The sequence below is a fragment of the Protopterus annectens genome, chromosome 1.part2, assembly GCF_019279795.1.
Source record: "Protopterus annectens isolate FY-2018-M chromosome 1.part2, PAN1.0, whole genome shotgun sequence".
Lineage (NCBI taxonomy): Eukaryota > Metazoa > Chordata > Ceratodontiformes > Protopteridae > Protopterus > Protopterus annectens.
In genome coordinates this window covers 473,847,154-473,860,960 of record NC_056727.1, presented here as the reverse complement: position 1 = coordinate 473,860,960, position 13,807 = coordinate 473,847,154, and the positions used below count along the sequence as shown (strand labels likewise).

The window sequence follows — 13,807 nt, the reverse complement described above, 5'->3', positions numbered from 1 at the left end:
ATCCGTCATGAATGAATGAATGCAGATTAACAACATCAGATAAACAAGTTATGTTCTTACCATAACATTCCATCTGTGGTGTTGATCTTCATTCATGACTTCCCACCTTCCTACCCCCTCAAAAGACTCCTGGAGGTTCGGACTTGGTCCTGGTTACATGATAGGGCATTTGCTCAGACAAAGCTTCCATTTTCTTATCCTTGTGGGCAAACTCGATCTGAGGAGATGGAGAGGGGCACTATGAGTAACCTTAGCTCGGGAGTTTCTGGCTGGCGCAAGCTTGTTTATCGGCCATGTCGGTTCTGAGGACGGAACCGAAACCCATCCATCATAAATGAATGATGGTCGTCAACACAGATGGAACGTTATGGCAAGAACACAAGTTCTTTTTTACTTCTCTAGAAAGTAAAGGACTACAAAAGCTTCAATGGCTTGACTAACAGATACTGCAAGTTGGGTAATTGTTTCTTTACATTTTTTCTCCCATTATTCTTCTTTACATTTTTTCTCCCATATTCTTCTCATTAGGGTATTAAGAAGGTAGAGGATGTCAAGACAAAAATACAACTCACAACATCCTTTTGACTGTGATATTGCTCATACTTCCTCTAACTGAGCATAGGAAGGATGGGACCCTCTTCCACAATTTCTGTATATGACTTCCTTGAACCAAAATGGAGTTCAATCATACATTCCCAACCTGAATACCCAAAGGGTGACAGCTTAGATGATCTGTCTCTCATTTCATTTAGGCATATTTTCTGAGAGTATGTGTGCTGTATTAAGCAAGGCTAGAAAGCCAAATACAAGGAAGTTGCATGTAAACTTTCTGAGAGGTACAAGACGATCCTAATTTTAAAAGGTTTGAAGGTGCACTGAAGATTGGTTAGGATTCAGGGCCTCACTCTCTAGCACCAAAGAGAGCGTGTTTTCCATTTTATGGGGCATGATTTCCTTGTATTTGCAGCCAACTGGTTATCTTTCTGCACCTTTTCCAAACGTATTGTAACTTGGGAAGATGTTGACATAGCTGTTTTGCAATGGCTACTGCAATACCTTCTGAGAACCTGTCTCCCACTGGTCATAAGCACTGAAAATCTTCTCAAGAGTTGGCACTACTGCAACAGTGAACATTATGAAGAACAAGCATAATACAGTTATGTAGGAACTTAAACATTATTTTACATTTTAAAGTATATTCATTGTTGCAGTCATATAGTCCTTTCCTCTGGTCCTTTGCTTTTTCTTGCCTGTTGAAGCTCTAGGTTTGGGTTGGGTACCCAGTCACCTGTTCCCAGGTATCTGCCAGGGGAACTTTGGGGCTCTTTCTGGTTGGGCTTCCAGCCTTGGGGGCCGTATGCCACCTGAATAGCTGTGGCTCTTGCTTCTGACCACTCTCCATGATACTGATGTGGGAGAGATAAGTGAATGTAACATAAGTGGATATTCCTATTTACCATAGGCTTGTCCAGTTGGAAGGACATCTGTCCAGAGGGAGAAGAGAGAGAAGCTCTGGAAGTTAGGCCTTCTGCATCAAGAGTCTCAGGAGTCTGCACTGCTACAGCAGGGATTGTGCTTAAAAAAACATCTATAGTAAGTTTCTGCACAACTGTACTTTCCTTTCTGACCTAAAGTCTCTGTGCTGATATCACATTTCATCATTAAAATGGTTTGCTTATCTTTTGCAGATAAGATGTGAAGGAATACGATTGTTTCTCCTCTGGATCCAAGCCCTGCAAAACAACTGCTGTGAGGAACAGTTTCTGATATTTGCTTGCCTTGTTCCAGACTTTCCTGCAACTATTTCATCAAAAGGTCCTTGCACACTGGACGTGCTTATTAACCCTTCTTCTAACTTGCCCGATGGTTAGTAGAATTTGGAGTAGCATTCTCTCAGTAGCAGATTCACTGTAATAATTGTGGATACATGTTAAGTATAAGCAATGTCTTTTGAGTGAAAATGTTATAATGTGCACGTTTTAGTATTGGGATGATTGTGCGTGTGTGCGTGTGTGTGTGCATGTGTGTGTGCGTGTGTCTGTGAGCACGTCCATGATAGTGCACAAGTGAGTGTTTGTGTAAGCAAGAGTGTTCAGAAGTTCATATATTAGTACTAGGCTAACTGCCCTCGTGAGCCATTTTAAGACTAGCCAGTTATTCCATGTGAGAATCAAACCCTGCACCTTGCTTCTGTAAGGTCACCTTAACCAATACCAGCCTCATTGTCATGTAGAAGAAAAAAGGATGAATGAATGTAAGCAGCAAATTGTTGAGAAATTTGCTGTTTTAAAGGTTAAGGTGTTAGTAGTTATATGGGAATTTAAGTAAATGCGTACACTGTTAATCAGTTACCCTAAAATTTTATTTTGTTTAAATTGGCATAAGTATGGTCAGGCATAAGTTAAAGCTGCTCATTTCTTAAACTGAGAAGTTTATTTTATCAGTGTAGTAAATGTCCTCCAAAATGAATGGCATTTTATCCCAGGGTAAGGCTCCTCCAAAATGAATGGCATTTTGTCCCAGGCTAAGGCTGTCTTGAATTATGTCGATTTCTTGCATTTTGCCAGGTGCCACATTTTTCTCTCTTCTCCTGCAGTGTTTCTCAGTTTGGGAGACCAAAGACTTTTTTTGGAAGGGCCAAAATGACTCTGAAAATGATGTATGTTGGAAATGTTTTGTTTAATACTGTTTTTCTTTTTTTGTGTTTACCGGAAAAGTCCGACTGGGTAATACCAATTTTCACTGGAGGACTGGGAAGAAAAACTCCATTCGTTTACATTGCATTATACTTGGTCCCAGTTAAACACAGAGTAGTTAATTTCTATTTATATTTGTACACATACAGTAGTTAAATTTGTACATTCTAAGATTAAAAGTTAGAGAAAGCCCACATTCAACTTAGTGGGTTGTGCAGGCTGCAGTTATGTATAAAAAATTGTTTTGTCGTTTCATTGAGAAGTTGAGAGAATTTGGAAAGTATTGTATGGTGATCCCAAAGTCTTAACCTGGTGATGAGCATGTGCAAGACCCAGACTGGTTAAGATGTTTAAGAAGTGTTTTAAAATTATTGAGTTTGTCAGATAGTTTTATTTGTTTGGGGATACTATCCCCGTGTTTAGCAAGATATTGGGAGTAGACGAGTCTCCTGCAACATTGTTTAACTTATATGTGAGTAGTAAGAATTTGATATTAGAACAGAGGTCCCTTGCCAGACAGTAAAATGTTTTTTTAGTGCAGGGCATTTTTTCTGGATGATTGAGTTTGTGGGCTGTAGTTATTTGTGAATATGTTAGGTAGTTGTGCAGTTCAAGCCAGTTTATTTGCTTTAAACTATAACATTGATGGGCCCTATGAGGGAGACTTGTGACAAATTTAGCTATTTTATTGTGGCAGGAGGCAAGTTTCTTTGAGTATTGTTAAATATTGTTAGGATAGGAGCGGCATATAAGAAAGTTGTCAGTAAGAAGGTAGTGGCTAGAGTTTTTCTTTCAGTATCTGTAAGGAATCCATTGAGCCTATAAAAGTAGCCTAGTTTCTGGTGTGCAGTATATGCTCGTCATATTTGAGATTGCCATATATTGTAACACCTAGGAGTTTACTGCGAGTTATAGTTTCAATGACAGTATTTGCTGACTTTATGGCTAAAGATTGCTTTTGATTTTGGCAACTTTTGAGGTAAAAAACATTAATTTGGTTTCCTTGGGTTTGAGTAGGAGGTTTGATTCTTTGAGCCAGGTTGCTACAGAAAAGAAAGATTTCTGGGTAACGTCTTGGAGCTTATTTATTGTTGAGGCTGCACATATTAGTGTCGTCATCTGCATACTGAACTAAAGTAGCATGGTGAGTGGAGGTAATTATTAAATAAATTAAATAAGAGAGGACCCAGGATAGAGCCCTGAGTGACACTTGTAGTAACTGAAACACAGGTGGACAGTAGTCTCTCCTTTGATAACCAGTTTGCCAGAGTAGTCAGGAAATCCTTCTGTGTGGCACACCTCATCACAAAAGGGTTCTCCTCTAGAAAAAAGGAGGTCATTGTTCCTCTACTCATCCTTCATCAGAGCCATTATAGAGTACAATGCCCAGTTAGGTATGTATTTCACAAGACCCGTACAACAATTGGAAAGGCCACAGAAATACCTCACAAAGAGGATTACTGGACTAACAGATGCCATATGCAGACCGTCTCAAAAAACTCCAGCTCTACTCCGTCGCATATCGCCTACTCAGAGGCGATCTCTGCCTAACATGCAAAGCTTATGTCAAACACAGAGCTGTTGGACATGCTACACTTAAAGAAATCCCAGTCTCTCCGAACCACTCGCTCCAGGGACCTAAACATTGTGTCACCACAGTAAACAGAACATGTTGGAGGGATAGATTCCTGTCCCAGGCACTTCCCATATTCTGGAACAAACTACCCATTCATGTCACGCAAAGCTTGTCATTGGCCCTTTTTAAGAAAAACCTTGATGACTGGATGGGAAATAGAAAATTCTCCCCGGGGATCACTTCTGTGGCTCTGCTCGACAGTGGCACAGGCAAATAATTTTCTTGGGTGGCGACAGCCAGGGAAACTTTTTGGCTAGGCTTATATAGGCCCCAGGGCCGATAGTCTAGTACCTACCTTTGAACCTATGAAAGGATGAGTATATTTGCTGCCATTTAATGGCTTGTTGCCTTCCAGATAGGTAACTAAGTAAGTATGACAAGGAGTTTTGTGAAAGTGCTGTTGAGGAGAGTTTAATGAGCAGTTGCTGGTGCTAGACAGTATCAAATGTCTTTGACAAAGCTAATAACATGGCGGTCACAAGCAGGCCGTTGTCTCTGTGTTGGTTTGTTACAATAGTAAAATGCAGTAAAGCACTAGTGTTGTGTTTTAAGAGCAGGTTATTTGAGGTTGGGTATTGCATCACCTGCATAAGGATGCATTTTTGTACTATTTTGAAGTGGGGGGAGAGAATCGATATTAGTCTGTAGTTAAACGTTGTAGATCTGCTGCCTTTGTGCAGTGGCATGATAATGTAGGATTTTTTTCCACACTGGTGGGAAGTATTTTTCTGCTATGGACCTGTTAATTGGTATGGTCACATGGAAGGCTATGACTTCTGTAGCAAATGATGAGAATTGTCATCTTGCAGTTTTGGAGTTAGGAATGCTCATTCGCAGGGACTTTGTCTTTCAGCAGCTCAATACTTAATGGACAAAAGGTTGAATGACAGGTTACTTGCGTCCAATACATTGTTAATGTTTGAAAATAAATAGAAAAAAAGGAAATCTTGGAATGGTATCTGCAGTGATAAAAATGCTGCTATGACAGAAATTCCAAAAGTCTACAGTTTTTGAAGGTAGATGTGGTAGAAGACGTGGGAAAGTGTGTTGCCTGCATCTGAAGTACTTGGTAAAACCAAACAAAATTCCTGTATTGTTTGGGGAATGTGAGAAGCTGTATATGAGAATTTGCTAACATTTATACAGGGTAGATGCAGTGAAATTTGAGGAGAGAGAGCAGCCAGAATTGTCACAAACAGTACTGTCAGAGGAAAAGAAATGTTGTGAATTGTGATGGAAGTTGCAGAGAGAGGCTTCTTCAGTTGTGCACAAACATACTACTCTCGACTGGATATTAGTTAATAAAGACCCTCGCTCATACTTAGCTGGCTGTTTACCAGACAGCCTCAGTGACCACACTCCAGCATTCCTTCTGAGACACCACTTAAATTGTGCTAAACCCATTATCTGTAGACAGATCCGAAATAGGGTAAACTTTAACTGTCTGTTCTTTATCTCATCCCTTCAAAAATGTGATTGGACACCACTAAAGTACCTTAAGCTGGATGAAGCCATCCACTTCTTCAATAGCACCTTCCTAAACAAACATGCCCCCATAAGAAATGGCAGAATCAAAACACAGTACTCCCCTTGGCTACAAAAAAGCACCAGGGTACTAATGAATATCAGAGAGAAGGCCTGTGAGCACTGGTGCTCAACAAAAACCCTCTCCTCTAGACAGTCATTCCTAGAGTTGCGCAACAAGGTCAAAAAGCAAATAAAAGAAGATGAAACCCAATATTATCCGTCTGCCCTAAACTCCTCCCATCACAACCCTAAGCAGTTCTGGTTTACAATAAACTCCATTCTCCACCCAGGCAAAGTAGGCCCCCCCCCCACACCTACCACTCCCCCTTCCTCCAGCAGTATTGCTGACTCATTCAGTAAACACTTAACTGAAACTGTTCTGTCTTTGACTAAACAACACAGCCCTCTACCCACCCTCCCTACATCAAAACCAATAGTCTGCCTACAGTCTTTTCATTTTCATCAGTGCCTACCTCCTATATAAAAAAAAACTTCTGTTGAAACTTAAGCCTACAAAACGTGCAGCTGAAAATCTCCCCTCTGAATACCTAAAAATAGCAACACAAGCCCTAGCTTAACCAGTCGCTGTCTTAATTAATCTGTCCTCATCAGAAAGCTGTCTCCACACTGTGGAAAATATCCCACATCATTCTGTTTCGTAAAGGTGTCTCCTCCACTGAACTTTCCAGATGTTCATCGTGTGACACTGCTGCAGTCATTACACTTGGGTTATCCTGCCGTCAGGTGGTTCCCCAGCCGGCCTGAGTTCCAAAGTCTTGGTCCGGTATCGGTTGCTGCCGCCTCCTCCCTGACGTCGGTGCGACAGAGGTATATAAGATACAGCCGACGCCATTTTCTTCAGTCTTTCTTGCTGTGCGGTGCCCGAAGCAAAAGCAGTTTGCAAGTGCCGGTCGGCCAACTCCTGAGATTTTCATTACGAATCCAGAACCGAAGTCTTCTACAAAGCTAAGTACCCCATTGGGGAAACTTTTTCTTGCCTCAGACCGATGTCAGTAGAAGTTAATAACTGTATTTCTTGTGGGAAGCAAATACCTCATAAGGATTTCCATTCTTATTGTATCCCATGCCTAGGCCCAGACCACGACGTTACTGGTTGTCGGTTTTGTGCTAGGTTTAATAAGCGCACTATTAAACGTCGGTTTGATTTTGCCTGACATTACTTTGGCAGAAAATTTAACTATACCATGCCGTCGGAACTTTCGACGACCGGTATTCATAAAAAGCGCAAAGACAAGGACAGGCATCCGAGGCCCAAAACTGACGACGAAGCCTCTTCAAGGCCAGTCACCGGTTTTCCGGTTTTCAGTGAGGCGTCTTCGCAGCCCCTGACTACCGCTTCTGCAGAACCACAGGCCACCCCTGACCCCACGTGGAGATGGCTGGGCCTTCGAACGCACTAGCTTTTCAGCAGACCAAAACCGATCCTGCAGAGGGATCCGGAGTACCTGAGCTTACCCGCAGCTTCAGAGGGTGTCTTCAGACCTACTCAGCTAAGCATTAAACCCTCTTCTAAGTCAAAGCCCCCTTTAAAAACTAAGAAACAAGTACAGCATTCTCCAGGACAGGCCTCCATGCCTAAGAAACAAATGCTCAAAATGGCCGAAGACCTAATCACTCTGACTGATCAGGGGTTCCCATCCCCCACCCGATAAAAGGCCTAGACAGGATGCAGATTATGATTCATCTGACCAGGGGTCCATTTCCTCAGATTCATCCTCAGACCTGGGATATTCTTTACCCCCTTATGGAGGATTCTGATGCTGAGGAATCTATTCCATCAGCCTCTCCGCCTGAGGACTACTCCTTTGGGGAAACCTTACATACCATGAGGGAGCATTCCCTGTGGGAAGGCCAGGATTATTCAGAATCCAAGAAAAGGCTCAGAGACTTCCTATTATTACCTCAACACAGACCCCTGGCTATTCTGCCAGTGCTAGATATTGTGGATGATGTGTACACTGAATCCAGCTTAAATCCTGATTCCTTATCTCCAGCTCCACTTAAACCGGACAGATATTACTGAGTCCCTGACTCACACAAATTTCTGTATAAAAGCCCTGTTGCTGATCCTGAAACTATTTCTCGGGGACCAAAAGGGGTTAAGGCCTCATCAGCAAAGAACCCAGTTCCCTCTGACAGAGATTCCAGAGCACTAGACAGATGGGGAAAGAAAGTATATACATCTGCAACTTTAGCAATGAGAGCCTTAAATTGCCAGTTTCACATGCTAAAATATCAGCAATTTTTGATGTCTCAGTTGAAACAAAAAATGCTTCCAGATACAGATCCTCCTAATTTTAAAGAAATGCAGGATTTATTGCATGCCGCTGAACAAGTGGGAAAGCATACTTTGCAATGTGGTTTTGATTCTTTAGAGGCCTCATGCAGAGCAGCAGTTACAGGCTCTGTCATTAGAAGACATGCATGGTTAAAAGAACATACGTTACCAGATCATGTTAAAGCTAAATTACTGGATGCACCTTTACAGCAGGATGTTTTATTTGGAGTTAAGGCAGAAGAGGTATTAAAGAAAATGGAGGACAAGGCAAAATCTATGCAAACAGTGAAGGATTTCTTACAGGTTCAGCCTCCTCGATTTAGTAGAAACTGGCCAACAAAGAATTGGTCCTTTCCAGTTAATGACAGACCTCAAAGGGGCAGATACAGACGGCCAAGAGGTAGAGGTCAACCATAAGGTCATTACAGGCCTTGACAATGGGGTGCATCAGGCCAGAAAGAAGGGGAAAGACAGGCACCAACCATATAAAAACAGCCCCAATGACTTCCCACTCCAGCTGCCAAACAACTCACTCTTGGCAGCCCCTTTGGGAGGAAAACTGGCACTTTTTTATCACAATTGGCATATGATCACCCAAGACAAATGGGTTCTCAATATTATTTCAAAAGGTTACAGGTTCCACTTTCACACTCTGCCAAGATTAAAAGGAATGCCAAATCTGCCACTAAATCAATGGGAGAGGCCCAAAAACAAATTATGGCACTCATGAACATGGGAGCTATTCAAAAGGTACCACCACAGGAACAAGGGCAAGGATTTTACTCAAGACTCTTTCTGGTTCCCAGAAAAGACAAAGCCTGGAGGCCCATTCTGGATCTTTCTTCACTAAACACTTACCTGGATGTTCCGAAATACAAAATGTTGACATTACAGCAGGTTCTTCCCATGCTGGGCAAGCAAGCTTGGCTCATGACTTTGGACCTCAAGGAGGCATACCTGCATGTCCCTATCAGACAAAACTGCAGAAGATACCTCAGGTTCTTAGCTGGTCCAATGCACTATCAATTCTCTGCACTGCCCTTTGGATTATCTACTGCGCCCAGGGTCTTCACAAAGTGCCTGGCACCAGTAATTGCATTTTGCAGACAGAAAGGAATTCAAATTTACCCATACCTGGACGACTGCCTGATTCAAGCAGAGAGCAAGGACATTCTTCTACAGCATCTGGCGTTTGTAAAAAAGTTATTAAGTTGCCTGGGGTACACAGTAAACGAAAAGAAATCAAAACTAGTGCCCTCACAAGAGATAATATTCCTGGGTGCCAGCTTGAACACAACGGCCCAGATGGCTTATCTCACGCCATACAAGCAAGGACAACTGACACAATATTTTCAATTGATGGCAGCAAAGACCCAACTCCCTGCAAGAAAACTTCTGCAGGCCTTGGGCTTCATGGCATCTTGCATACTACTAATTCCATATGCCAGACTGCATATGAGGAAACTAAAATGGTACCTAAAGAATGTATGGTCTCAACACTGTCAAAGTTTGGAAACAGTTATACCACTAATACTTTGCCTTCAACAGGAGTTTCGATGGTGGGCTCAAGCTTGTCACCTCAACGAGGGACAGCCTTTCACTCAACCCACAGCCAGGCAAACACTGACAACAGATGCATTGGATTACGCCTGGGGTGCACACATGGCAGGAAAATGTATTCAGGGCAAGTGGCCCGCAGAACAAAGGCATCTTCACATCAATCAAAAAGAGATGCTAGCTGTACAAAATGCCCTTATAGCTTTCAAGGACCTGTTACATCCAGGACAACTACTACTAAAGACAGACAACACCACAGTTGTGGTACATAAACAAGCAAGGGGGCACTCACTCCTACCCCCTCTGCAGACAAGCCATGACCTTGTGGAACACAGCTATAAACTATCAAGTTTATCTACAAGCACAGTTCCTGCCAGGAGAGAAAAACACACTGGCAGACGACTTAAGCAGAAATGACATGGATCCCCATGAATGGGAATTGAATCCTCAAATATTCAGAATGATAACAAAGAAATGGTGGAGCCCGGACATAGATCTGTTTGCCTCCCCAATGAATTGCCAGCTAAAGAAATTCTGCACAAGGAGTTACCATCCGCAAGCATGGAAAGTGGATGCCCTCTCATTCAGCTGGACAAACCTACAAGTATATGCTTTTCCACCACTGCCTCTTCTCCCAAAGGTACTCATAAAAGCCAGGCAAGAAGAGCCAAAAATGATCCTGATTGCACCAGACTGGCCACGCCAGCACTGGTACCCAATCTTAAAAAACTTAGCACAAGGACCACCCTGGATTTTGCCTCAAATACCACATCTGCTATCTCAGCACAACAATCAGTTACTCCACAGCCAGCTAAAGACACTAAACCTAGCTGCATGGAAGATTCCCTAGCCACGCAAGCAATGCCTCTCTGCAAAGCAGTTATGGATGTCATTCTGGAGGCCAGAAGGCCTAGTACCAGGAAAGCTTACTCGGATAAATGGAAGAGATTCTGTGCCTGGAACCAGGCTCACGGCCTTGATCCTCTTGTGCCAAACATTCCTCAGATACTACAATATTTGACTGAGATGCTGGACAAAAGCCTCTCCTTTTCATCCATCAAGATCCACGCCTGTGCCATCTCTGCACATTACAACACGGATCCACCAATTTTCTCTAATCCTTTGCTAAAACAGTACCTCAGAGGGGCTAAAAACATAAGACCGCCCTGTAGAGCACCTACTCCAACTTGGGACCTCAACTTTGTTTTGGAAAAATTAACTTTACCTCCTTTTGAACCAGCTAGCACAGCAGAATTAAAATACATTTCTTGGAAAACTGCTCTGCTCCTGGCAATAACTTCTGCAAGAAGAGTTTCAGAATTACAGGCACTAATGGCAGTGGAACCTTTCCTCATTTTCCACCAGGACAGGGTGTCCTTAAGAACTAACCCTACATTTATGCCTAAGGTGGTTTCAAGTGTCTCTCTAAACCAAACCATTCACTTGCCTACTTTTTATCCAAAACCACAGAATAAAGGGGAAAGACTACTGCATTCATTGGGCATTCACAGGCAGTTACGCTTCTACTTGGACAAAACCAAAGCTTTCAGAAAATCTGAGTAATTATTGGTAGCATATGCTGCAGCAGCACTGGGAAAAGCTATTTCAAAACAGACTATTTCCAAATGGATAGGACATTGCATACGTTTCTGCTATACGCACCATGGAAAACCTGTGCCTAACAGCATTAGATCTCACTCCACCAGGGCAACAGCCACTTCAACTGCCTACCTCAGAGGAGTACCTACCAAGGATATTTTGGAAGCAGCAACATGGAGTTCGGTGCATACCTTCACCAAGCATTACCATCTGCCTCTATACTCTAAATCCAGAGCTGGCTTCATCTCTGCAGTGCTGCAGGGCCTTATAGCCACCCCTAATGCCTTATAGAACCAACCACCCTACCTCAGCTTTGGGATTCTACCCAAGTGTAATGACTGCAGCAGTGTCACACGATGAACATAGTACAGTTTTGTACCTACCATAAATGTTGATGTTCGAGTGTAGACACTGCTGCAGTCCAGGTCACCCTCCCTCCTTCCCCTCTTACTCGCTAGTACGTACTTAGTTCCTCTACCTTTTACTACCTATGGGGAGTAATTGCTGGTAGCTGAAAGTATGTTGTTTGCATTTCTTATGTATGTTTTATTAACAATTTAAATTGCCTACCTATTTGGGGGCACCTGACATCTGGGGCAAGAAAAACTGAAGAAAATGGCGTCAGCTGCATCTTGTATACCCCTGTCGCACTGACGTCAGGGAGGAGGCGACAGCAACTGACGCCGGACCAAGACTTTGGAACTCGGGCCGGCTGGGGAACCGCCTGACGGCAGGATAACCCAAGTGTAATGACTGCAGCAGTGTCTACACTTGAACATCTACATTTATGGTAGGTACAAAACTGTACTTTACTGTCCCATAGCCATCCTTTCTCCACTTTCCAAGATGCTTGAGAAGTGCATCCGTTCTCAAGTCTTAGACTGCCTCTTAGCTAATAACCTCCTCTCCAGAACCCAGCATGGCTTCAGGCCATACCACAGCACTACTACCGCCTTGCTCTCTTATACTAATGCTATCCTTCATCATAAAAATAATGGCCTGATCTACTCTACTATATTTCTGCATCTATCCAAGGCTTTTGACATGGTCTCACACAAACTACTAATCTCTGTTCTCACTAGCCTATCCTTTTCCCAATCAGCTAGTGTTTGGTATCACAGCTGTCTAACTGGCCGACAACAATCATTTGTCAGGCATATTGACCTATCTCCTTGACTTCCTGTAACACTCTGTGTTCCCCAAGGCTCCATCCTTGGTCCCCTACTCTTCTCACTGTTCACCAGTGATCTAGTCACAGCCACCAAGCATGCTTCTCTTATACAGTATGCAGATGACTCCACCCTCATCTGCTTAGCCCCAACTGTACCTGAACTTCACAAGATCACACAGGAATCCTTTTCATCTGTAGAAAACTGGTTATCTAATGCCCAGTTGTTACTCAGTCTGAGCAAGACTAAACTTATCTTCCAGTCCACTAAATCTAACCCAATTATCCCCCACTTTAAATATTCTAGCCAAAGACAATACTGTCATCTCCCCAACAGAACACACCAGACTACTTGATGTTGAGATTGATAATGATCTCAGATTTGACACTCACATCCTTTTACCATAAAAAAAGGTTCAGAAAAAACTAGGTGTATTGTACAGAAACAAACAATTCCTCACCAAGACAGAATTTGTGCTGCCAGTTCCCACCTAATCTCCACTTTACTCTATGCCTCTCCTATACTTACCTACCTTAGACAAACAGACCTAAACAAGCTCAAGGCTTGCTACAGTAAAATTGCTAAGTTTGCCACTGGTGCATCTTATCGCAGCCACCACTGTATCTCACTTAAGAGAACTTGACTGACTTGAACTCCCTCAACTTCACCTGAATCAACTCTCCCTTGTCCACAAGTTAGTAAACCACCATCTTAAAGTCCCATCCCTTCAAAACCTTCTCCAGCCCTACTGCTCCGCTAGACCTCTACGCCTCAGTGACAAAAATCTACTTCTAGTGAGCAAACTCAAGAACTCAGCGGGAGAAGCACTATTCTCTTGTATCATATCCAGATTATAGAACAACCCCCCCCCCCCCATAACAACACTACCTTCTTACAATCACATCAAGACTGCACTAAAAACTCACTTAAAAGTCTCTGGTTATGCCCATGCACCAGTCCCAACTAGTAATCCTCCTTTTACCTCCCCTTCCTCTCCCCTCCACTAGCCACCCTGCCTCACACCATCTGATAATTTAATTCCTTCCTCTGCAGGCTCTGGCTCATCCTTTACCCTCCACTTCCCTCCTTACTCAATCTCTCAGACCTGTTATAACATGCTTAACTACTACACTTCATCTCAACTCCAAATACATATCCAACTGACTTACACCTAGCATCCACTCACTACCACATATACTACTCACTCAGTCTCCTCTCTTACTCCTCTGTCTCTCCCTTCCATTCCATTAGCCCTTCTAGCTTGTTCCACCTTTGTGTGGAGCTTCTGCTTTATATCTGTTTGAGTTTAGTGCAATATTTGTAT

The 13,807-nt window shown here is 42.9% G+C and overlaps 1 protein-coding gene across 1 annotated transcript in view; it reads left to right on the top strand.

Moving 5' to 3' along the window:
* Positions 1-13,807, top strand: part of RALGAPA2 (Ral GTPase activating protein catalytic subunit alpha 2) — a 4,189,194-nt gene that overhangs the window by 488,995 nt on the left and 3,686,392 nt on the right. The window contains exon 6 of the mRNA XM_044060158.1: positions 1,689-1,866. Within this exon, the coding sequence (XP_043916093.1) occupies positions 1,689-1,866 (178 nt within the window). The remainder of the gene's footprint in view (positions 1-1,688; positions 1,867-13,807) is intronic.